Source organism: Balaenoptera borealis, assembly GCF_965194805.1.
Source record: "Balaenoptera borealis genome assembly, contig: HAP1_SCAFFOLD_436, whole genome shotgun sequence".
NCBI lineage: Eukaryota > Metazoa > Chordata > Mammalia > Artiodactyla > Balaenopteridae > Balaenoptera > Balaenoptera borealis.
The window spans coordinates 456,474-483,404 of record NW_028123761.1 but is presented as its reverse complement, the minus strand read 5'-3'; the positions used below and the strand labels follow the sequence as shown (position 1 = coordinate 483,404).

Sequence of the window (26,931 nt, the reverse complement as noted above, 5' to 3'; positions counted from 1 at the left end):
TAACAATTTTTTAAAAATGCCACCCACTGTAGATGGGGGCATCTGATACTAGATGAAGCAAATTCTGAGCACAGATTAGAAGTGCGAGTACAATAATTTAGCCGGGCAAAATATGGAGGGAGTGCGCCAGGCATAGGGAACAACGAGCAGAGTGGCCAGAACTTGAAAGAAAACATTCCATGGAAAGCTGCTGTAGTGGAGAGCAGGTGTAGAATGAGGACAGGGCTCCAACTTCTTATGTGTAATACAAACGGACCGCCACTTTACTGGAAAATTTGCTGCTCATTCATGACAAGGGATCATGAATGTCAGTGGATGAAGTAACAGTGTAAACATAGTTTAATGTATCAACTATACTTAACAATGTAAACATATCTTAAGAGTATCTTAAAGAGAAAATATATTTTTTTGCCTATTGTATTAATGTGGCTTTCCAGAACAAACCTTCAACATATTAAAGGTCCACATCTGTCCCTAATATTTTCATACTAACTCATTGAAATTAGCATGGTTTCCACAATTGAATTGTATGGAATTAAATAGCAACCTAAGAGATCAGAAGACATTGACAAATAGACATTTATTTGTCAGTAATTTCTATCAGTCTTAACACTGTGGTCTTTTTAAAGATACAGTGTCTAAAATTCAAGGAGTATAACCATAAAGAAAGGAAGAAAAAATTTGTGTGTGAAATTACACTTCACTTACAGTCTTCTTTATGCTTATTTTTTTTTCTTAATCAGCCATCAATTTTATACACATCACTGTATACATGTCAATCCCAATCGCCCAATTCAGCACACCACGATCCCCACCCCACCGCATTTTCCCCCCTTGGTGTCCATACGTTTGTTCTCTACATCTGTGTCTCAACTTCTGCCCTGCAACCCGGTTAATCTGTACCATTTTTCTAGGTTCCACATACATGCGTTAATATACGATATTTGTTTTTCTCTTTCTGACTTACTTCACTCTGTATGACAGTCTCTAAATCCATCTACGACTCAACAAATGGCTCAATTTTGTTCCTTTTTATGACTGAGTAATATTCCATTGTATATATGTACCACTTCTTCTTTATCCATTCGACTGTCAATGGGCATTTAGGTTGCTTCCATGACCTGGCTATTGTAAATAGTGCTGCCATGAACATTGGGGTGCATGTGTCTTTTTGAATTATGGTTTTCTCTGGGTATATGCCCAGTAGTGGGATTGCTGGGTGATATGATAATTCTATTTTTAGTTTTTTAAGGAACCTCCATATTGTTCTCCATAGTGGCTGTATCAATTTACATTCCCACCAACAGTGCAAGAGGGTTCCCTTTTCTCCACACCCACTCCAGCACTTGTTGTTTGTAGATTTTCTGATGATGCCCATTCTAACTGGTGTGAGGTGATACCTCATTGTAGTTTTGATTTGCATTTCTCTAATAATTAGTGATGTTGAGCATCTTTTCATGTGCTTCTTGGCCATCCGTATGTCTTCTTTGGAGAAATGTCTATTTAGGTCTTCTGCCCAGTTTTGGATTGTATTGTTTGTTTCTTTAATATTGAGCTGAATGAGCTGTTTATATATTTTGGAGATTAATCCTTTGTCCGTTGATTTGATTGCAAATATTTTCTCCCATTCTGAGGGTTGTCTTTTCGTCTTCTTTATGGTTTCCTTTGCTGTGCAAAAGCTTTGAAGTTTCATTAGGTCCCATTTGTTTATTTTTGTTTTTATTTCCATTACTCTAGGAGGTGGATCAAAAAAGATCTTGCTGGGATTTATGTCAAAGAGGGTTCTTCCTATGTTTTCCTCTAAGAGTTTTCTAGTGTCCGGTCTTACATTTAGGTCTCGAATCCATTTTGAGTTTATTTTTGTGTATGCTGTTAGGGAGTGTTCTAATTTCATTCTTTTACATGTAGCTGTCCAGTTTTCCCAGCACCACTTATTGAAGAGACTGTCTTTTCTCCATTGTATATCCTTGCCTCCTTTGTTATACATTAGTTGACCATAGGTGTGTGGGTTTATCGCTGGGCTTTCTATCTTGTTCCATTGATCTATGTTTCTGTTTTTCTGCCAGTACCATATTGTCTTGATTACTTGATTACTGTAGCTTTGTAGTATAGTCTGAAGTCAGGAGTCTGATTCCTCCAGCTCCGTTTTTTTCCTTCAAGACTGCTTTGGCTATTCGGGGTCTTTTGTGTCTCCATACAAATTTTAAGATGATTTGTTCTAGTTCCATAAAAAATGCCATTGGTAATTTGATAGGGATTGCATTGAATCTGTAGATTGCTTTGGGTAGTAAAGTCATTTTCACAATATTGATTCTTCCAATCCAAGAACATGGTATATCTCTCCATCTGTTGGTATCATCCTTAATTTCTTTCATCAGTGTCTTATAGTTTTCTGCATACAGGTCTTTTGTCTCCTTAGGTAGGTTTATTCCTAGGTATTTTATTCTTTTTGTTGCAATGGTAAATGGGAGTGTTTCCATAATTTTACTTTCAGATTTTTCATCATTAGTGTATAGGAATGCAAGAGATTTCTGTGCATTAATTTTGTATCCTGTAACTTTACCAAATTCATTGATTAGCTCTAGTAGTTTTCTGGTGGCATTTTTAGGATTCTCTATGTATAGTATCATGTCATCTGCAAACAGTGACAGTTTTACTTCTTCTTTTCCAATTTGGATTCCTTTTATCTCTTTTACTTCTCTGATTGCCGTGGCTAGGACTTCCAAAACTATGTTGAATAATAGTGGTGAGAGTGGACATCCTTGTCTCGTTCCTGATCTTAGAGGAAATGCTTTTAGTTTTTCACCATTGAGAATGATGTTTGCTATGGGTTGGTCGTATATGGCCTTTATTATGTTGAGGTAGGTTCCCTCTATGCCCACTTTCTGGAGAGTTTTTATGTTAAATGGGTTTGGAATTTTGTCAAAAGCTTTTTCTGCATCTACTGAGATGATCATATGGTTGTTATTCTTCAATTTGTTAATATGGTGTAACACATTCATTGATTTGCATATATTGAAGAATCCTTGCATCCCTGTGATAAATCCCTCTTGACCATGGTGTATGATCCTTTTAATGTGTTGTTGGATTCTGTTTGCTAGTATTTTGTTGAGTATTTTTGCATCTATATTCATCAGTGATATTGGTCTGTAATTTTTTTTTTGTAGTGTCTTTGTCTGGTTTTGGTATCAGGGTGATGGTGGCCTCATAGAATGAGTTTGGGAGGGTTCCTCCCTCTGCAATATTTTGGAAGAGTTTGTGAAGGATGGGTGTTAGCTCTTCTCTAAATGTTTGATAGAATACACCTGTGAAGCCATCTGGTCCTGGACTTTTGTTTGTTGGAAGATTTTTAATCACAGTTTCAATTTCATTACTTGTGATTGGTCTGTTCGTATTTTCTGTTTCTTCCTGGTTCAGTCTTGCAAGGTTATACCTAAGAATTTGTCCATTTCTTCCAGGTTGTCCATTTTATTGGCATAGAGTTGCTTGTAGTAGTCTCTAGGATGCTTTGTATTTCTGCGGTGTCTGTTGTAACTTCTCCGTTTTCATTTCTAATTTTATTGATTTGAGTCCTCTCCCTTTTTTCTTGATGAGTCTGGCTAATGGCTTATCAATTTTGTTTATCTTCTCAAAGAACCAGCTTTTACTTTTATTGAGCTTTGCTATTGTTTTCTTTGTTTCTATTTCATTTATTTCTGCTCTGATCTTTATGGTTTCTTTCCTTCTGCTAACTTTGGGTTTTGTTTGTTCTTCTTTCTCTAGTTCCTTTAGGTGTAAGGTTAGATTGTTTACTTGAGATTTTTCTTGTTTCTTTAGGTAGGCTTGTATATCTATAAAGTTCCCTCTTAGAACTGCTTTTGCTCCATCCCATAGGTTTTGGATCATCGTGTTTTCATTGTCATTTGTCTCTACGTATTTTTTGATTTCCTCTTTGATTTCTTCAGTGATCTCTTGGTTATTTAGTAACGTCTTGTTTAGCCTCCATGTGTTTGTATTTTTTACGTTTTTTTCCCTGTAATTCATTTCTAATCTCATAACATTGTGGTCAGAAAAGATGCTTGATATGATTTCAATTTTCTTAAATTTACTGAGTCTTGACTTGTGACCCAAGGTGTGATCTATCCTGGAGAATGTTCCATGCGCACTTGAGAAGAACGTGTAATCTGCTGTTTTTGGATGGAATGTCCTAGAAATATCAATTATATCTATCTGGTCTATTGTGTCATTTAAAGCTTCTGTTTCCTTATTTATTTTCATTTTGGATGATCTGTGCATTGGTGTAAGTGAGGTGTTAAAGTCCCCCACTATTATTGTGTTACTGTCGATTTCCTCTTTTATAGCTGTTAGCAGTTGCCTTATGTATTGACGTGCTCCTATGTTGGGTGCATATATATTTATAATTGTTATATCTTCTTTCTGGATTGATCCCTTGATCATTATGTAGTGTCCTTCCTTGTCTCTTGTAACATTCTTTTTTTTATAGTCTGTTTTATCTGATATGAGTATAGCTACTCCAGCTTTCTTCTGATTTCCATTTGCATGGAATATCTTTTTCCATCCCCTCATTTTCAGTCTGTATGTGTCCCTAGGTCTGAAGTGGATCTCTTGTAGACAGCATATATAGGGGTCTTGTTTTTGTATCCATTCAGCAAGCCTGTGTCTTTTGGTGGGAGCCTTTAATCCATTCACGTTTAAGGTAATTATCGATATGTATGTTACTATGACCATTTTCTTAATTGTTTTGGGTTTGTTTTTGTAGGTCCCTTTCTTCTCTTGTGTTTCCCACTTAGAGAAGTTCCTTTAGCATTTGTTGTAGAGCTGGTTTGGTGGTGCTGTATTCTCTTAGCTTTTGCTTGTCTGTAAAGCTTTTGATTTCTCCATCAAATCTAAAGACCATTGCCAGGTAGAGTAATCTTGATTGTAGGTTCTTCCCTTTCATCATTTTAAGTATATCATGCCACTCCCTTCTGGCTTGTAGAGTTTCTGCTCAGAAATCAGCTGTTAACCTTATGGGAGTTCCCTTGTATGTTATTTGTCGTTTTTCCCTTGCTGCTTTCAATAATTTTTCTGTCTTTAATTTTTGCCAGTTTGATTAATATGTGTCTTGGTGTGTTTCTCCTTGGGTCTATCCTCTGTGGGACTCTCTGTGTTTCCTGGACTTGGGTGGCTATTTCCCTTCTCATTTTAGGGAAGTTTTCAACTATAATCTCTTCAAATATTTTCTCTGGTCCTTTCTCTCTCTCTTCTCCTTCTGGGACCCCTATAATGCGAATGTTCTTGCATTTAATGTTGTCCCAGAGGTCTCTTAAGCTGTCTTCATTTCTTTTCATTCTTTTTTCTTTATTCTGTTCTGCAGCAGTGAATTCCACCATTCTGTCTTCCAGGTGACTTATCCGTTCTTCTGCCTCAGTTATTCTGCTATTGATTCCTTCTAATGTAGTTTTCATTCCAGTTATTTGTGGTGGCCCCCAAGCTGTAAGCTTATTCAGCTTTCTGCTTTCCGGAGAGCTGCTTGTCTCTTTCTTGGTATGAACTCCTGACGCTGCGGTATTGAGCGTAAAAAAGGAAAATGGCTTGCGGCCAGTTTCGTTCCAGGTGCCTGCTCTGGATCTAAGAGCCCCTGCTTGTTCCCCAGAAGAAGGACGTGCTGCCCTGAGGGGGAAGTCTGTATCTCCAAAGAACGGCCCATAAGGCATGCTGGCGCATAGATAGTGGCGCATAGATAGTGGCGCATAGATAGTGGCGACAGAATTATGTGGAAATACAAGGTTTACTGATTTGTTGCCTAGTGTTCGTTCCGTGCTGAACCTATATATACATTCATGCTCTTTGAATAAACTTGCCTTGCAACCATCAGTTGTCTTGCCCCTTCTGATCCCATACTGGTGCTTTTCAGTTCCTTACCCCTCACCGCCAGGAACTTCTAGCTTTCTGCAGCCGGTCTGGGGCAGTTTTTGTATTGTTCATCTCTGTTTCTTTGTTCTTTAATTCTTCTAGGTCTTTGTTAAACATTTCTTGCACCTTCTTGATCTTTGCCTCCATTCTTATTTCGAGGTCCTGGATCATCTTCACTATCATTATTCTGAATTCTTTTTCTGGAAGGTTGCCTATCTCCACTTCATTTAGTTGTTTTCCTGGGGTTTTATCTTGTTCCTTCATCTGGTATATAGCCCTCTGCCTTTTCATCTTGCCTATCTTTCTGTGAATATGGTTTTTGTTCCACAGGCTGCAGGATTGTAGTTTTTCTTGCTTCTGCTGTCTGCCCTCTGGTGGTTGAGGCTATCTAAGAGGCTTGATGGGAGGCTCTGGTGGTGGGTAGAGGTGACTGTTGCTGTGGTGGTCAGAGCTCAGTAAAACTTTAATCCACTTGACTGTTGATGGGTGGGGCTGGGTTCCCTCCCTGTTGGTTGTTTTGCCTGAGGCAACCCAACACTGGAGCCTACCTGGGCTCTTTGGTGGGGCTAATGACACACTCTGGAAGGGCTCACGCCAAGTAGTATTTCCCAGAACTTCTGCTGCCAGTGTCCTTGTCCCCACGGTGAAACAGAGCCACCCCCTGCCTCTGCAGGAGACCTTCCAACACTAGCAGGTAGGTCTGGTTCAGTCTCCCCCGGGGTCACTGCTCCCTCCCCTGAGTCCCGATGCACACACTATATTGTGTGCGCCCTCCAAGAGTGGGGTCTCTGTTTCCCCCAGTCCTGTCGAAGTCCTGCAATCAATTCACACTGGGCTTCAAAGTCTGATTCTCTATGAATTCCTCCTCCCGTTGCCACACCCCCAGGTTGGGAAGCCTGACGTGGGGCTCAGAACCTTCACTCCAGTGGGTGGACTTCTGTGGTATAAGTGTTCACCAGTCTGTGAGTCACCCACCCACCAGTTATCGATTTGATTTTACTCTGATTACGCCCCTGCTACTGTCTCATTGTGGCTTCTCCTTTGTCTTTGGATGTGGGGTATCTTTTTTGGTGAGTTCCAGTGTCTTCCTGTCAATGATTGTCCAGCAGCTAGTTGTGATTCTGGTGTTCTCGCAAGAGGGAGTGAGAGCACGTCCTTCTACTCTGCCATCTTGGTTCGTCTCGCCAGTCCTTTTTATCTTTATGCTTATTTTTATTCTAAAGAAAATTTCCTCTCCAGATTATTTATTTAGACAAAGTGTCTTATACTTAGCTCTAATGATTTTAATTTAGTACAATGTGTATATGAGTGTGTGTGTGTGTCTGTGTCTGTGTCTGTATGTATGTGTGTGTGATAGCAGCTACTTCTAGGACCCACGTAAACTCTGAAATAGGCAAAGTATAGCTGTCACTCTATGACCCTCCACCTTGAACCCTTCTCCATTCAAACACTTTCTCTCTCTGCCCACCACCTAATAACAGAAATGCCAAGTTACCCAGAGAACTCCTACCAGATCTCCGGAAGACGTGGAATAGGTCTGGTTTCAAAACCAGACAATACGGCCTTGGTCTCTTTCTTCATTTGCCAAAGGGGGATAGAAACAGCAAAAAGATACAGAATTATCATGAAGATTGACTGAGATAATATATGGAAGTCATTTGGAAAAATGTCTGGTTCATAGAAAATACTCAATATCTGATGGGTATTATTATTTTATATATGCATTTTATAATTTTATGCATAATTGTGTCATGGGTCCCCAAGACCACTCTCAGGATTGATAATTTGTTGGAAGGACTCACAGAACTCAGAAAAGTTGTTACACTCACTGTTAACAGTTTCTTACAGTGAAAGGATATAGATTAAAATCACAGTTGTCTTCTCCCAGTGGAGTTTCATTATTCCAGCAACAATGTGTGACAACACTTGTGATGTACTGCCAACCAGGGAAGCTCACCCAAGCCTTGAAGTCAAGAGTTATTGAGGGGACTTCCCTGGTGGTCCAGTTGTAAAGAATACACCTTCCAATGCAGGGGACATGGGTTCAATCCCTGGTTGGGGAACTAAGATCCCATATGCCTCAGGATAATTAAGCCCACGTGCCACAACTACTGAGCTCGGGTGCCTCTACTAGAGAGCCCACATGCCAAAACTATAGAGCCCACTCACCCTGGAGCCTGCGCGCCACAACTAGAGAAGCGAAAACCTGCATGCCACAACTAGAGAGAAGCTCATGCACCACAACAAAAGATCCCACGTGCTGCAACTAAGACACAATGCAGCCAAAAAACTAAAATAAAATTTAAATAAATAAATAAATAAATAAGAGTTATTGAGGTCAGTCATGCAGGCATGAATATAGACTCCCTGCATGAATGACCTTGGCTACTCAGTCTCCAGCACCCCACAGACGATGAACTGACACAGTGTGGCCCAAGGTCCCTGGTGAACAAAAATAGGTGTTCACCATAAATCACATATTTTGCATAAACTATCTAGCTTGGCCCAAGGTCCCAGGTATACAAAGATGGCCATATCGGGCAGGATATTCCAAGGCTTAGAGCTGCTCTCTCCAGAGCCAGTTAAGGGCCACTAATTTCTCTAAAATGTACAGGGTTTGAGTACCTCAAGCTTACTGAGTTAACCCTTTACTGCATAATAATTTATTAAGCAACTACCATGCACCAGGAGCTATGATACTTAATATATATTATCTCATTTAATATTTAAATACTCTCATGAGAAAGGAATTAACATCCCCTTTTACAAATATGGAAACTGAGGCTCGAGAAGGTTAAAAGTATTCATAGTCATATATTAACTAGTGTGGAATCCAAACCTTGCTCTCTCAAACTGCAAAGCCTTTGCTACTTCCACTAAGCCATGTTGCCTCATAAAATGTTATAAAAATTAAAGTAGTATATTATACATCACAAATATAGGCACATAATAAATATATTTAATAGATTCATTTCTGGTAGCGAAAAAATAATTTAAAAAATCACTTTGAATTTGTGGAGGAAATAAACTAGAGCTGTGAGCAAATGTGCACTTATTGTAGACCAGCTTTCATTTAAAATATTGAGTTTTTATTGAAAGGTTATCTTGTCACAACCAGGTGATTATAATCAAGTCCAATAAATTCAGCAATAAAGTTTTCCTGAGATTAAAAAGAAATTCAACCTTCTTTAAATTCAACCTTCTTTTTCTTTACACCTCAAAACTTTTTAATCCCCACAAACATTTGCTGAAACACAAAAGTGACTCACCCATCTATTAAGAATAACGTAATTTTTCGTTGTAGAAATGTATTACCAGTTTCCCTAGAGGAAACAATGCTTTCTCACTCTAATACGTGTGTGGTTTTCTCCCCCATCTAATCAGCTAATACTTTTCAAAAGATCTTTTTAATGCCTAAATGAAAGGATTCCACATCAGAGACCTGACCTCCCTATTAAAGTATCTAAAGGATACCCTAGGAATGTAAAATCCATTCAAAGGCAAATTGCAGGTAGCTTATTATACAATACATTAAGAAAAGAAAAGGGGAAAAAAGCTTCATAAGAACTGCACAGAATTTGGTAAAATTATACCACAAAAATACAAATTGATCTTAAGTATAAAGAAACAAATTCATAGCCAAAAACTTATTACAAAAGTGCTTTGTAGTCAGCCAGTAGGGGAGTCTCTACGAAAAACTTCAGAATTTGTCACTTTTTCAATCAAAATTTCTGATTACAGCTTAATGTTGGGAAGGCCAAAAAAAGAACAAAACACACATTTTTCAATAGATTTAAAAATCTGAAAATTTTAAAGCTAACTTTCAATATCAGAAAAGGTAGATTTTACTACAGACAACAGGAGTAGAATGAAGTAATAAGAGTAATAATAGATGAAGTAATATAGATACAAATACTTTTAAAAAACAAGTTAAGATTTTTAACATACCATGAACATGGTTCTGAAGTTATTCACATCAGTCAAAAAGTCTTCCACAGACACCTTCTTCACATCGATGGCATAGTACCCCATTATACTCTGGTATAACTTGTCCATGTTTTCATGTAATTTTGAAAGTTTCTCATAGTGTTCTTTTGCACTGATAACAAAGCTGTATATTACAGTTAAGGTATTCTGAAATTTACAAAGTAATGTTTTAGGGGAAAAAAATCCTATAAGTCCAATGTTTTAATTTAATTGTTAGCCATTATTACATATCTCCAAAATGCCAAAATTAGCTCTAATAGTTAACCATTCTTACAATTCAATCTACACTGTACAGTGATGAAATCTTAAGTGTGCTTCCTAATTAACACTGGCGAAATTATCAGAAAAGTTATTTATATATTTAATATTTCTCTTTTACAATTAAGTACAAGGAAATTTTTCTTCCAATTTGCCTATCTTATCAGATCATGCAATATGATTTAAAATTATAGTTCAGTAGTTTCAATGATATTGAAATCAATAACACAGGCATTGTGCATAGTAGTTAAAGTGGACAACCTGAGGTCAATTTCTAGCTCCTGCACTTAGTAGTATTGTGCCTGTGGACAAATGCCTTCATTTCTCTGTGCCACAATTTCGTCACCTGTAAAATGGAAATAATAATAATAACATCACTTATAGGGCTGTTGTGAGGACTAATGAGTTAATACATACAAAGTTCTTAGAAAAATAAATGGCATTTCGTCATACATATAAATACTTGGCCTTATTATTGCCCACTTATTCAACTTAAGCTCTACTTAAGGTTCTAAAAGCGATAAATTTTTTTAAAGTTACATTAAAAACTTCTTATATTGTGTAAGTAAATTCATGTTTTCACTTCTTTGGAAAATTGGTATACAATTTCTTCTATGAATTACATGATTTAAAATTATGATTACGCACACACACAGAAATGTTCTTTTCTCACTTATTTATGACAATTAGTCGAAAGCACACTGAGACTGAGAAGACTAACTTTCTGTGAATGTGGTGGTGGCATTAGAACACATTTTCTAAACAAACAATAGAATTTCCTTTGTGGTGTGACAGATTGCTGCGGTAGCCAGATAAAAAATCTCCACACCACGTTCTGAAAAGATGACTCCGCTACAGCATCAGTCATAATTATCTATGGCTCTTTTAAACTGGGACATTAAACTTACTGAAGTCATTCTATTGTCTCTAACACAAAAGGATAAACAGATATTAACACATTTTTTCAGAAGTCAGAAAATAAGAATAACTAGACTCAGACTGAGAGAAAGAAATTAAAAAATGGAATGTTTATGTCTAAAAAGAAAAATTTTCCACAATTTCAAAAAGATATGGTTCCTCTGGTCAGAGCATTCTCCAGTAGAGGATGAAATAAGGAAAATGATCCAGGTCCTTTGTTTTGAGAAAAAGAATGAAAGAAAGAGGTAGCACTGCTGCCAGATACGTGGTGAACCTGGGGCAGAGAAGAATGCTGCTCCCACAAGGAAACAAGGTATTCCCATCAATCACCTGTACCCATGTCTACAGTCAATCCACAGATTACATACTGCCCTTCCGTGCCTGTTTTATTTGTTTGTTTGTTTTTTTAATACTATGCTCTGCTTAGTTAAATATATAGTATTTTAGAAGAAAGAATAGACTAGAATGTAAGGAGTCTAGATTCTAATGCAAGAGGTGATTTTGATTTTTTTTTTTCTAATGAGCTTAGAAAATCTATGGATCTATCTTTGGCTAGTTTAAACAGCAAAATGCCTCCTCATACTTTCTAAGAATCTAGATCATAATAGTACCCGTGGTCGATGCATTTATATGTAGCATCATTTTTTAATCCTTGGATGCACAAAAGATTTTGTATTAGTAAAATCACAAAATCATAAGAAATTATAATATAGTCACATGTTTCCATATACTTTGTCACGTGAAACATCCATATTTGTGAAATGCTCTAGGTAAAGTAAATTTATGTAAATAAAAATCACATTTGAAATGCATTCAGAAACTATCATTAAATGGAACATATGGTGATTGATTTGTAATGTGCAGTAAGTATCCCTTCATTTACCTAGCAAATTCAGAAATCAACATTGGTTTAGATATTCAATCTATAAACTCTCACCTAAAATTTATGTCCCAGATAGAGACTATATCCACATGGATTATTTATATATCCTTAACTCCTGCCTAAAAGAGGAATCATTTTCTGCCTTTGCTTGTCCAAACCTATCATTCCAAGTTTGGTTCAATTCTTCCTCTTCCATGAAGCTGCCTTCTCTAATCTCTAGAACTATGAGTGATCATTTCTTCCACTGAATATATAGCCCTTTTAGTCCAGGTATCTCTGTAATGAAGTTCTGTTTTCCCTTCTAGTCCAATCCCCTAGTAGTGTTTTGTTTTTGCCACGTGATCACCTGTGATTATCAGCCCTTTCTCTAGATGCTGTATTAAGTCTAATCATCTGCAACTACATTGGTGCCAGACTTATTTCACCCTACTGTCATCACTCAAACTTCGGTGGGAAGAGTAACAGGCCTCCTCAAAAGTCTGATGTAAGTCAAGGAACTTCTCTTCATAAAATTGCACATACACACATTCACACACACACACGAACACATAAAATTTGGATGTAATGTTAAGAGCTAACAGAGTTCCTAAAAAGTAGGTACCCTGGACAACAGGTTGCACTACTATGGTGGGTGTTTCTAATTGTATGGTTCTACAGCTACTCCTTTTTTGCCCTTATCACTGCTTATAAGGCTTTGAGTTTTAATAAATATGAGTAATTTTATTCTAATACCTGGGAATATGCCCATTCAAAGGAATCAGTTTGGCAAATAGGTTAAAATAAAGCTCTATTATTCAATAACACTTTTTAGGTTGTCAGGTTAAGAATCAAAAGTTAATGACATATCAGAAATATGCTTGAGCATACTTAAATAAAACAGTAAAATTCTATTAAATGATGTGATGGGAAAGACGACCAAGAGCCCAAACCATGGAAACTACATGGTCTTGTTTTAACAGCTAGAGAGCTTTATAAGTTAATTTTCTTATCATTGTTATCTACAAAACAATGTACTCCCAAAGGAAAGTAAGTAGAGCTTTAAATAAGTGGAATTACCCACAAAAACGGTAAAATTGTGATTGAACTGAAACAATTCTGGAAATAGCCAAATAAATTCTCAGAAGTTTAAAATGACTATTTGATAGAATGGAATAAATGGGTACCTTAATGAGGCACTCTACATCATTACTGCTGGGTACGTTCTCATTAAGAGATGAAGGAACATTCAGATAAAAAATCATCATCATCCAAAAGAAAAAACAAACACAGGTGTTCTTGTGCCAATTGTTAAACTCCAGTTAGAAGTTAATGCCCATATCCATAGTAGTCATAAGGCTTTATTTTTATCCCCAGAAAGTTCTATATTTGTAAAGAGCTTTAGAAAAATAGGTGAGCTATACAACAAAATTAAACTTTGATAAAACTCATTACAGAAATATTGATATATAGCCAACTACTTGATATTTTTGTAAAATCTATTTTCTTTTCCTTTACCAGGACTAAGGCCAAATTCTGATTAATTTCTACTTGAACAAGGATAATTTTCCCATTTGAAGGTACATGACAACCAGATCTGTGTTCACACACATTGAACCACAAATGTTTAGTGTTGGCCAACTAAGTAGTCAGAATGAGATGTGGGATTTAACTCCTGGTTAGCAAGTACTGTTCATTCCCAAGCCACTCAGCACAAATACATTCTACATTTATTCTCATGTTTTGCCCCCATTATTGCACCTTCCCCACCAAGGATGTCTATTACTTCCATTAATCATCTTACAAGGACCAGCTCCAATCAGTCCTACAACTTTTATAGTCTAAAAACTTTTATAGATCTTCTTCAGTACCCAGGATCCAGCCAGCCAGCCAGCCAGGTGGGCAGCCAATCTATAAGTAGTCACTAAACACCACTAAGTACCACTCTTCTAGACATGAGGAAAACCAGTAGTTAACAAGGTAAACAAAGTCCCTGCTTTCATGAAACATGAATTCTAGAGTGTGGTGACAGGTAATAAAGAAGTAAATTAATGAGATATTCAAACAATAATAAGCATTATGAAGAAAACAAAAGTTTGTGTGTGATATTGTATACAGTGACAGAGGCTAACTTATGCTGCATAGTCAGGGAAGTCCTGGCAGAGAAGGTGGCAGTGACTGAAGCATGACTGTCAAGAAGCCGCGAACACGACATTGTAAATGTAGTAAGACTTCTGAGAAGGACGAGATCATCACAGATTTGAGGATTCATAGAGGATGAGGAGCAGGATATATATTTTTTTAACATCTTTAATGGAGTATAATTGCTTTACAATGGTGTGTTAGTTTCTGCTTTATAACAAAGTGAATCAGCTATACATATACATATATCCCCATATCTCTTCCCTCTTGCGTCTCCCTCCCACCCTCCCTAACCCACCCCTCTAGGTGGTCACAAAGCACCAAGCTGATCTCCCTGTGCTATGCGGCTGCTTCCCACTAGCTATCTATTTTACGTTTGGTAGTGTATTGATGTCCATGCCACCCTCTCACTTTGTCCCAGCTTACCCTTCCCCCACCCGTATCCTCAAGTCCATTCTCTAGTAGGTCTGCGTCTTTATTGCCGTTTTGCCCCTAGGTTTTTCTGAAATTTTCGTTTTAATTTTTTTATTTTTTAGATTCCATATTTATGTGTTACCATACGGCACTTCTTTTTCTCTTTCTGACTTACTTCACTCTGTATGACAGTCTCTAGTTCCACCCACCTCACTACAAATAACTCAATTTCGTTTCCTTTTATGGCTGAGTAATATTCTGTTGTATATATGTGCCACATATTGTTTAACCATTCATCTGTCGATGGGCACTTAGGTTGCTTCCATGTTCTGACTATTGTAAATAGTGCTGCAATGAACATTGTGGTACATGACTCTTTTTGAATTATGGTTTTCTCAGGGTATATGCCCAGTAGTGGGGTTGCTGGGTCGTATGGTAGTTCTATTTTTAGTTTTTTAAGGAACCTCCATACTGTTCTCCATAGTGGCTGTATCAATTTACATTGCTACCAACAGTGCAATAGGGTTCCCTTTTCTCCACACCCTCTGCAGCATTTATTTTTTATAGATTTTCTGATGATGGCCATTCTGACTGGTGTGAGGTGATACCTCACTGTAGTTTTGATTTGCATTTCTCTAATGATTAGTGATGTTAAGCATCCTTTCATGTGCTTGTTGGCAATCTGTATATCTTCTTTGGAGAAATGTCTGTTTAGGTCTTCTGCCCATTTTTGGATTGGGTTTTTTGTTTTATTGATATTGAGCTGCATGAGCTGCTTGTATATTTTGGAGATTAATCCTTTGTCAGTTGTATCATTTGCAAACATTTTCTCCCATTCAGAGGGTTGACTTTTCATCTTGTTTACTGTTTCCTTTGCTGTGCAAAAGATTTTAAGTTTCATTAGGTCCCATTAGTTTGCTTTTATTTCCATTTCTCTAGGAGGTGGGTCAAAAAGGAACTTCCTGTGATTTATGTCAGTGTTCTATTTTTCCTCTAAGAGTATTATAGTGTCTGGCTTTATATCTAGGTCTTTAATCCATTTTGAGTTTACTTTTGTGTGTGGTGTTAGGGAGTGTTCTAATTTCATTCTTTTACATGTAGCTGTCCAGTTTTCCCAGCACCACTTATTGAAGAGGCTGTCTTTTCCCCATTGTATATTCTTGCCTCCTTTATCAAAAATAAAGTGACCATATGTGTGAGAGTTCATCTCTGGGCTTTCTATCTTGTTCCATTGATCTATATTTCTGTTTTTGTGCCACTACCATACTGTCTTGATTACTGTAGCTTTGTAGTGTAATCTGAAGTATGGGAGCCTGATTCCTCCAGCTCCATTTTTCCTTCTCAAGATTGCCTTGGTTATTCAGGGTCTTTTGTGTTTCCATACAAATTGTGAAATTTTTTGTTCTCGTTTTGTGAAAAATGCCATTGCTATTTTGATAGGGATTGCACTGAATCTGTAACTTGCTTTGGGTAGTATAGTCATTTTCACAATGTTGATTCTTCCAATCCAAGAACATGGTATATCTCTCCACCGTTTTGTATCATCATTAATTTCCTTCATCAGTGTCTTATAGTTTTCTGCATACAGGTCTTTTTTCTCCTTGGGTAGGTTTATTCCTAGATATTTTATTCTTTTTGTTGCAGTGGTGTTATGGGAGTGTTTCCTTCTCTTTCAGATTTTTCATCATTGATGTATAGGAATGCAAGAGATTTCTGTGCATTCATTTTGTATCCTGCTACTTTACCAAATTCATTGATTAGCCCTAGTACTTTTCTGGTAGCATCTTTAGTTTCCTCTATGTGTAGTATGATGTCATCTGCAAACAGTGACCACTTTACTTCTTCTTTTCCGATTTGGATTCCTTTTATTTCTTTTTCTTCTCTGATTGTTGTGGTTAAAACTTCCAAAACTATGTTGAATAACAGTGGTGAGAGTGGACAACCTTGTCTTGTTCCTGATCTTAGAGGAAATGGTTTTAGTTTCTCACCACTGAGAAAGATGTTGGCTGTGGTCTGTCATATATGCCCTTTATTATGTTGAGGTAAGTTCCCTATATGCCTGTTTTCTGGAGCGTTTTAATCATAAATGGGTGTTCAATTTTGTTGAAAGCTTTTTCTGCATCTATTGAGATGATCATATGTTTTTTCTCCTTCACTTTGTTTATATGGTTTACCACATTGATTGATTTGCATATACTGAAGAATCGTTGCATTTCTGGGATAAACCCCACTTGATTACAGTGTATGATCCTTTAAATGTGCTGTTGGATTCTGTTTGTTTGCTAGTATTTTGTTGAGAATTTTTGCATCTATGTTCATCCGTGATATTGACCTGTAGTTTTCTTTCTTTGTGACATCTTTACCTGGTTTAGGAATCAAGGTGACGGTCACCTTGTAGAATGAGTCTGGGAGTGTTCCTCCCTCTGATATATTTCGAAGAATTTGAGAAGGATAGGTGTTAGCTCCTCTCTAAATGCTTGATAGAATTCACCTGTGAAGCCATCTGGTCCTGGGTTTTTGCTTGTTGGAAAATTTTTAATTACAGTTCCAATTTCAGTGCTTGTGATTGGTCTGTTTATATTTTCTATTTCTTCCTGGTTCAGTCTTGGAAGGTTGTGCTTTTCTAAGAATTTGTCCATTTCTTCCAGGTTGTCCATTTTATCGGCATATAGTTGCTTGTTGTAATCTCTCATGATCCTTTGTATTTCTGCAGTGTGAGTTGTTACTTCTTCTTTTTCATTTGTAATTCTATTGATTTGAGTCTTCTCCCTTTGTTTTCTCGATGAGTCTGGCTAATGGTTTATAAATATTTTTTGTCTTCTCAAAAAAACAGCTTTTAGTTTTATTGATGTTTGCTATTGTTTCCTTCATTTCTTTTTCATTTATTTCTGGTCTGATCTCTATGCTTTCTTTCCTTCTGCTAACTTTGGGGTTCTTTTGTTCTTCTGTCTCTACTTGCTTTAGGTGTAAGGTTAGGTTGTTTATTTGAGATGTTTCTTGTTTCTTGAGGTAGGATTGAATTGCAATATACTTTCTTCTTAGAACTGCTTTTGCTGCACCCCATAGGTTTTGGGTCATCGTGTTTCCATTGTCATATGTTTCTAGGTATTTTTTGATTTCCTCTTTGATTTCTTCAGTGATCTCTTGGTTATTTAGTAGTGTATTGTTTAGCCTCCATGTGTTTGTATTCTTTTCAGATTTTTTCTGTAATTGATATCTTGTCTCATAGTGTTGTGGTCGGAAAAGATACTTGATATGATTTCAATTTTCTTAAATTTACCAAGGCTTGATTTGTGACCCAAGATATGATCTCTCCTGGAAAATGTTCCATGAGCTCTTGAGAAGAAAGTGTATTCTGTTGTTTTTGGATGGAATGTCCTATAAATATCAATTAAGTCCATCTTGTTTAATGTGTCAATTAAAGCTTGAGTTTCCTTATTTATTTTCATTTTGGATGATCTGTCCATTGGTGAAAGTGGGGTGTTAAAGTCCCCTACCATGATTGTGTTACTGTCGATTTCCCATATCATGGCTGTTAGCATTTGCTTTGTGTATTGATGTGCACCTATGTTGGGTGCATAAATATTTACAATTGTTATATCTTCTTCTTGGATTGATCCCTTGATCATTACGTAGTGTCCTTCTTTGTCTCTTGTAATAGTCTTTACTTTAAAGTCTAGTTTGCCTGATATGAGAATTGCTACTCCAGCTTTCCTTTGATTTCCATTTGCATGGATTATCTTTTTCCATCCCCTCACTTTCAGTCTGTATGTGTCCCTAGGTCTGAAGTGGGTCTCTTGTAGACAGCATATATACAGGTCTTGTTTTTCTATCCATTCAGCCAGTCTATATCTTTTGGTTGGAGCATTTAATCCATTTACATTTAAGGTAGTTATCAATATATATGTTCTTAGTACCATTTTCTTAACTGTTTTGGGTTTATTATTGTAGGTCTTCTCCTTCTCCTATGTTTCCTGCATAGAGAAGTTCATTTAGCATTTGTTGTAAAGCTGGTTTGGTGCTGCTGAATTCTCTTAGACTTTGCTTGTCTGTAAAGGTTTTAATTTCTCTGTCCAATCTGAATGAGATCCTTGCTGGGTAGAGTAGTCTTGGTTGTATGTTTTTCCCTTTCATCACTTTAAATATGTCCTGCCACTCCCTTCTGGTTTGCAGAGTTTCTGCTGAGAAATCAGCTGTTAACCTTATGGGGATTCCCTTGTATGTTATTTGTTGTTTTACTGTTGCTGCTTTTAATATTTTTTCTTTGCATTTAATTTTTGATAGTTTGATTTATATGTATCATGGCATGTTTCTACTTGGATTTATCCTGTATGGGACTCTCAGTGCTTCCTGGAGTTGATTGACTATTTCCTTTCCCATATTAGGGAAGTTTTCAACTATAATCTCTTCTAATATTTTCTTAGTCCCTTTCTTTTTTTCTTCTTCTGGGACCCCTATCATGCGAATGTTGGTGTGTTTAATGTTGTCCAAGAAGTCTGTAAGATGGTCCTCTTTTTTTTCATTCTTTTCTCTTTATTCTGCTCTGCGGTAATTATTTTCACTATTTTATCTTGCAGGTCACTTATCCATTCTCTGCCTCAGTTATTCTGCTATTGATTCCTTCTAGAGAATTTTTAATTTCATTTATTGTGTTGTTCATCATTGTTTGTTTGCTCTTTAGCTCTTCTAAGTCCTTGTTAAACGTTTCTTGTATTTTCTCCATTCTATTTCCAAGATTTTGGATCATCTCTACCATCATTACCCTGAATTCTTTTTCAGGTAGACTGCGTATTTCCTCTTCATTTGTTTGGTCTGGTGGGTTTGTACCTTTCTCCTTCATCTGCTGTGTGTTTCTTTGTCTTCTCATTTCCCTTAACTTTCTGTGTTTGGGGTCTCCTTTTTGCAGGCTGCAGGTTCATAGTTCCCATTGCTTTTGGTGTCTGCCCCCAGTGGGTAAGGTTGGTTCAGTGGGTTGTGTAGGCTTACTGGTGGAGGGGACTGGTCCCTGTGTTCTGGTGGATGAGGCTGGACCTTTTCTTTCTGGTGGGCAGGACCACATCCAGTGGTGTGTTTTGGGGTGTCTGTGAAGTATGATGCTTTTAGGCAACCTCTCTGCTAATGGGTGGGGTTGTGTTCCTGTCTTGTTAGTTGTTTGGCATAGGGTGGCCAGCACTGTAGCTTGCTGGTCGTTGAGTGGAGCTGGCTCTCAGAGTTTAGATGGAGATCTCTGGGAGAGCTTTTGCTGTTTGATATTACATGGAGCCAGGAGGTCTCTGGTGGACCAGTGTCTTGAACTCGGATCTCCCACCTCAGAGGCACAGGCCTGACACCCGGCTGGAGCACCAAGACCCTGTCAGCCACACAACTCAGAAGAAAAGGGAGAAAGAAAGAAAGAAAGAAAGAAAGAAAGAAAGAAAGAAAGAAAGAAAGAAAGAAAGAAAGAAAGAAAGAGAGAAAGAGGAGAGAAAGAGAGAAAGAAAGAAAGAAAGAAGGAAAGAGAGAAGGAAAGAGAGAAGGAAAGAAAGAAGGAAAGAAAGAAGGAAAGAAAGAAAGAAAGAAAGAAAGAAAAGAAAGTTATTAAACATAAAAAAAATTAAAATGTAATTTAAACAAAAAGACAGAAAGAAAGAAGAGAGCAACCAAACCAAAAAACAAAGCCATCAATGATAACCAGCGCTAAAAACTGTACTTAAAAAAAAGAAAAAAAAAAAAAGGACAGACAGAACCCTAGGACAAATGGTAAAAACAAAGCTATAAAGACAAAATCACACAAAGAAACATACACATACACACTCACAAAAAGAGAAAAATTAAAAAATATATATATATCTATATATTTTTAAAAAAAGGAAGAGAGCAACCAAATCAATAAACAAATCTACCAATGATAATAAACTGTAAATACTAAGCTAAGATAAACATAAAACCAAAAACCAATTAGATGCAGAAAGCAAACCCTAAGTCTACAGTTGCTCCCAATGTCCACTGCCTCAATTTTGGGATGATTCTTTGTCTACTCAGGTATTCCAGAGATGCTGGGTACATCAAGTTGATTGTGGGGATTTAATCTGCTGCTCCTGAGGCTGCTGGGAGATATTTCCCTTTCTCTTCTTTGTTAGCACAGCTCCTGGGGTTCAGCTTTGGATTTGACCTTGCCTCTGCCTGTAGGTTGCCTGAGGGCATCTGTTCTTCGCTCAGACAGCACACAGTTAAAGTCGCAGCTGATTAGGGTCCTCTGGCTCACTCAGGCCGGGGGGAGGGAGAGGTATGGAATGCGGGGCGAGCCTGCGGCAGCAGATACCAACATAACATTGAAACAGCCTGAGGTGCACCATGTGTTCTCCCGGGGAAGTTGTCCCTGGATCACGGGACCCTGGCAGTGGCGGGCTGCACAGACTCCCAGGAGGGGAGGTGTGGATAGTGACCTGTGTTTGCACAGAGGCTTCTTGGTGGCTGCAGCAGCAGCCTTAGCATCTCATGTCCATCTCTGGTGTTCGTGCTGATAGTCGCAGCTCGCACCCATCTCTGGAGCTCGTTTAGGCGGCGCTCTTAATCCCCTCTCCTCGCGCACCCCAAAACAATGACTCTTGCCTCATAGGCAGTTCCAGACTTTTCCCAGACTCCCTCCCAGCTAGCTGTGGCGCACTAGCCCCCTTCAGGCTGTGTTCACGCAGCCAACCCCAGTCCTCTCCCTGGGATCCGACCTCCGAAGCCCGAGCCTCAGCTCCCAGCCCCTGACCACCCCGGCAGGTGAGCAGACAACCCTCTAAGGCTGGTGAGTGCTGGTCGGCACCGATCCTCTGTGCGGGAGCCTCTCCACTTTGCCCTCTGCACCCCTCTTGCTGCACTCTCCTCCGTGGCTCTGAAGCTTCCCCTCTGCCCACCCCCTGTCTCCACCAGCAAAGGGGCTTCTTAGTGTGTGGAAACTTTTCCTCCTTCACAGCTCCCTCCCAGAGCTGCAGGTCCCATCCCTATTCTTTTGTGTCTGTTTTTTATTTTTCCTTTTGCCCTACACAGGTACATGGTGAGTTTCTTGCCTTTTGGAAAGTCTGAGGTCTTCTGCCAGCGTTCAGTAGGTGTTTTGTAGGAGTTGTTCCACATGTACATGTATTTCTGATGTATTTGTGGGGAGGAAGGTGATCTCCCCGTCTTACTTGTCTGCCATCTTGAAGGTCTCTTGAGCAGGATATTTTAATCTGAGTCTTAAAAGTTTATTAAGAATGGGTTAAATGGAAAACAGGTGAGAGAGAAAGCAGAAAACAGGTGAGGGAGAAAGCAGAAAACAGGTGAGGGAGGAAAGAAGACTAATTCAAAAGAAAAAATCTGCTCTTACAAATCACTCAATTATGCAACTTCCCACTCTTGCAAATGGATCATGTCTTATACTAGTTTACATCTCACCCATTCCACTCTTCTATTTTACTCCTAACCACAGTTCAATTAAATAAAAATGTACTAAATTCGTTTACCTGAAAAATGCTGTGCTTTATGCAGTGTGGAATATAGATATAAGTAAGATGCAAGTCTTTCTCTCAGTTTTAGCATCTACGTAGTAATTTCAGGAGCATCCAAAATATTGTTATACAGTGTAACAACAAAAAAGAAAGTGTGAAAATAAAGTGAGATAACAATGAAGAAATTTAAAGACTATAAAATGGAAAAGAGTCAAATAACGTGTCACGTAAGTTGTGTGACAAATACAGAAATATAGAAATGTCTAGCAAAATGATTTTTTTCTAAGAGACTTGGGAGAGGGGGTAGGATGAGGAGAAAAGAGAAAGGTAAAGGTTTGTGCAAGGAGAATTTCAAGGGTGATGCTCTAGGATCTATTTGTTATTTTCCTCAAAATAACATATATTCCAGAATGTAAAGTTCAGAAGAAAGGAAAAAGCATCGCATGACACCAATCCTGGCATTTTCCTAATTTTCTCAATGATAAAGAATTTAATAAGTGTGTATACCTCACATATAATACTTTATATATAACAATACTGGTGACCCTACCACAAAACACATTACTCATTTCAAGCAAATATTTACAGTGAAGTACAGTGAAACTACTCTACTTTAATTATACTTTTGACCAGGCTTTGCAATTGAAAAGTAACATAATTATTACTAAAAAGTCAATGTGATATATATGAAATAATTGTGCATGCCTTTTAAAGAATGTACTAAATTTGTATTTTTTAATATTAAGAAGTGTATGTAAAGAAAGCAAGTACTCGCAGAATAAAAATACTGTAAACTATAGTTGACTGCTATTCGTGAAATTTCATTTCGTAAAACTATAACAAAATTGTACACTATAGTTTAAAACAATTCAATTAACAGATTAACAGTTCACTAAATCATGACTGTTTAACATAAATATCTATTTGCAAAAATGAATCCTTAACAACTTAGATAACACAAATATTCTATCAGAATTTGTTGATGATCCAAACATTTGATATGTGCTTCAGCTAATAAGCACTAATACTTAAAACATAAAATTCCAGTGTTGACAATCCAAACTTTAGTTAAACACATTTTTATTCATTGTGCATTTAGTTTCCAAAATCTTCCACTTTCTAAGATGTTAAGAAGCTCACAATTTGCCATTTTAATAAGATCTGTATAAATGCATTTAATATTCAAAATCTGACTTGTTGTCAGTCCTAATTAAAGTAAACAAAGCTTTGCAATGAATGAATTTAATAACTAAGATGAAAAGCAAACGAGTGAAATCTAATCTCAGCAAAGAATATTTATGATTATAAGCTTTGTCAATAGCGAAGTGCACCAACTGTTCATATATCTGACTTCCAAGAGATACATGAATGCTAATCAGTTCATTAGAGGCTTCTAGGTTGTGATATTTAGCGACAGGATGTAGGAGCTTTCTTGTCCATGGAGTATAATTGTACTCAGAATGAAAAATTGTTTGCAACAAAGCTTCATCCTTCCTATTTCTGATTTCCTGCTCATTGCTTTTTATGAGCTACATACCTTTCAAGAAGCTGACATCATTCAGCTTCTGTGTCATATGAACACAAGTATGCATAGGTCCTGAGATAATCTGCTGAGCAGGATTCTAACACCTTTATTCTAAGCTCAGGAATTTATCTCAGGTCCTATGTTCCAGGTAACTGAGCTTCATAATTAGTACACATACAGTGTATTACCAGAAACTGTATGCAAGCAAAACCTTTTATAAAATGCTTTCTATCTATAGGGAACAATAAAAAGTGCCTCAGTGAACAGTTCTTAATGATTACAATAAATTGTCACATATGAATATTTTAATATGATAAAATTGGGGGGGGGGGAAGCTAAGAATGATGAATCTGATACAATTCTGCAATAACAAATTTTGTTTAAAAAGCATACTTTGCCAAATTAGAAGGTGTGGCAAATAAATATTTGATGGATAAACACAGACTTTAGTTTTAAAAAAACAACCTTCTCAAATGTAGTGATAAAGGCATCCTGCCTAATAAAAGAAGAAACAGGGTGGGTAGGAAACATATGAAAGGAAACAAACACATTAGCCTGAATTGATTGTTGCTGGAGTGCATTTTTATGATATTTCCCAAAAGAGACAGTGAAGAAAGCTGAAATTGAACTAATTCACAATTAAGCTGAAAGTATATGATACAATAAAATCTATGACAAGCCAGGTAATAATTTTGTGATTTGCCAAGTCTCAGGGGAGAAGAGATAGAAAGAGGAAAAGTAGTTACTTTATTTCAAGTATCACAGTTTAAAATAAAATATTAGGAATATCTATTTATAAGAGCTCGTTTAGAAGTGGGTTATCCTTTCATATAGAATTCTGCAGTCCATATGGAATTTTAATAATGCATAGTACTGATACTTTATTAGAAGGCAAAAGATATCTAATTTCACAGAATGGTTTGGAAAGCAACTCAACATTAGTTTCTGGAAATAAAAAAAAAAGTTTACTACTTCAATTACTCATTAGTAATTAACTGACAAACTTAGTGAAACCAAAGATAATTGAATTTAAAGGAACCTTAAATTAAGCAGGGCACAATCCTAATGCTATTAGTTTCTATGTATATATGTATATCCACACACACACTTCCACATAAACATACACACACACACATATTTTGTCAATGTTATTTTGGGTCTAGAGAATACCTACATCAGTAGTGATTGTATTGGTTCCATTTTGATTTTGGAACCATGCAGTATTTCTAAAGGAGATTTTAAAGTTTCTTGAATATGAGTTAATTTTTAATATATAACAACTCTTGAAATTAAGCTGACTAGTCACAACAGTTTATAAAGTCTTCATCTGCTTCCTAAAACATTTCAAAAGTGTCTAAATCACAACATGACATTAGATTCAAACTTCCTCAAATTGAGTTTTCCTATCCTTTCAGTTTACCATGAACATCAGAAGGAAATAGGGCATATGGAAGGAAAAAGATGAGACAACATATTATACAGATTGATAAAAAGGAAAAAAGGATTGAAATCAATAAACTTCTATATTATTCTTGATAGGTAAAAGCCTTGATAAATTTCCTTGCAAGAAGGCAAAGGTTAAACCTTCTATAATTTGGCTCTGTAGGGTGATCTCTCGTTATGCAAGTATACTTAAAATGTTAAGTAAATCGTACTCCTAATTGACTAGTGACTTAAGCTATTTAGATATCAAAGGATATGGACATCTTTGTCACAAACTTATCATGCAAGTCCTCAGGAGGGGGAAAGATTTTCAAATCTTTCTCAAGCTGTTGAAGCTGCCTTCCCATCTGCTTCAAATTCTTTTCCAGCGTTTCTACAGAAACTGAGAGAATATTATACGCATTAGAAGGACAAAATTATAATATAAAAAAGTAAAACACTCTAGAAACAAAACATTTGTGAAAAACCTTAAAATAATAATGGAAATCCACTAAAATAAATGAAAGGTAAATTTCACTTAAATTTTTTCATTTTTACATCCAGAATGAAGACAATTTAATAAAAGATTATTTAAAACAGAAGATGAAATTTAGGAAAAGCTCACATGTACAAACCACATTTAAGAAATACTTTTTGTTGAAAATCAGAGTCCTTGACCTCTACAAACACAAAAAAATAAACAGTCTATTCAGAAAAAGAAGGCAAAGAAAGACAATGTTTTTAAAATTAAAACTATTTCAATATAATTTTAGCATTTTTCAAAATCATGATCTTTTGAGAGGGAAAAATAAAATATACATGGAAAAGATGCGGAAAGTATGCTCTTCTGTTCAAGGTCCCCCATGACAGGAATGAAAAGGTATCAGGGGTTATTTGAATAACATGTGAAACAAATGTCAAACTTTCTTTAGTGGTACTATGAGGACAATCTGTGTTTATTAACTAATAAAGATTTTTTTGTGTGTACATTCTTGCCTAGTGCAAATCACAAGTGATTCACATACAGCTAAACCCAGGATGGATGGATAGATGGCTGGATGGAAGATAGATATACTATAATTTTTAATTAACATTTAAATTTAATGTGTTAGCACACCATTGAACAAAATCACACAATTAAAACATTATGATTAAGTTTGCTGATCAAATTTTATTACACACACACATCAAATTTGGGAAACACCTAGAGAAAAGACAAATAAAATCTGAGGAACTCCCATGTAACAAAAACCACAAGGCAAACACTGGGAAGGAACATAGGTGGATTATTTGTTTTTTTCTGACACTTAATACTTCATTCCAATAGCTACCAATTCTCCAATTCTCCAACGCCAACTGGGTGTCTCCCAATTCACTTCAATTCTGACATGCATTGCCTGGAGTTAGCCCAGAACCCACAGGTTTAAGGACTCAATCCCACAAGACTGCCCTCACTTCACAGGACAGTCACAAGCCCCAGGGATCACCCATACTTCTAACCAATGATAAACTCAAGGGTTCCCATGCCCTCCCCACCAACCCATTTATTTTTTATAATGTGAAAAATTATAATGTGAGTTCCCTCACAGAACTCAGGGAAGTACCTACTATACTTGCTACTACAGTTTTTATTATAAAGGATGTAACTCAGGAATAGCCAAATGGAAGACAGGCATAGGGCAAGGAATGGGGAGGGAGGGGGTACCACAGTCTCCATGCTCTCTCCAGGTATGCTGCCCTCCCAGCATACCCCTGTGCTCACTACAGCAGAAGCTCCCTTAGCCTCGTCATTTCACTCTTATCGAAGCTTCACAACACAGGCACCACTGAGTACATCACTGGCTATTGGTGACTGAACTGGAGGTCAGAGGGTGGGCTGAAAGTTCTAACCCTCTAATCACATGGTTGGTACCTCTGTCAACCAGTGCCCCCATCCTGAAGCTCCCTAAGCTGGCCCTCCCCCCATCTGCCTTGGGTCATCTCAGTAGCACACAAAATACACTCTCATCATTTAAGAAAGATTTTAGGAATCAGGAAAAAGACCCAATATATAGTTT

General features: G+C 37.0%; 1 protein-coding gene across 5 annotated transcripts in view; it reads right to left on the bottom strand.

The window, feature by feature from the left end:
* DIAPH3 (diaphanous related formin 3) overlaps positions 1-26,931 on the bottom strand; it is a 518,008-nt gene that overhangs the window by 142,612 nt on the left and 348,465 nt on the right. For all 5 annotated transcript variants that reach the window (XM_082408926.1, XM_082408925.1, XM_082408927.1 and 2 more), the window contains 2 exons: positions 25,154-25,277; positions 9,844-10,009 (listed from right to left, as the gene is read on the bottom strand). In XM_082408926.1, coding sequence (XP_082265052.1) covers positions 9,844-10,009; positions 25,154-25,277 — 290 coding nt within the window. The remainder of the gene's footprint in view (positions 1-9,843; positions 10,010-25,153; positions 25,278-26,931) is intronic.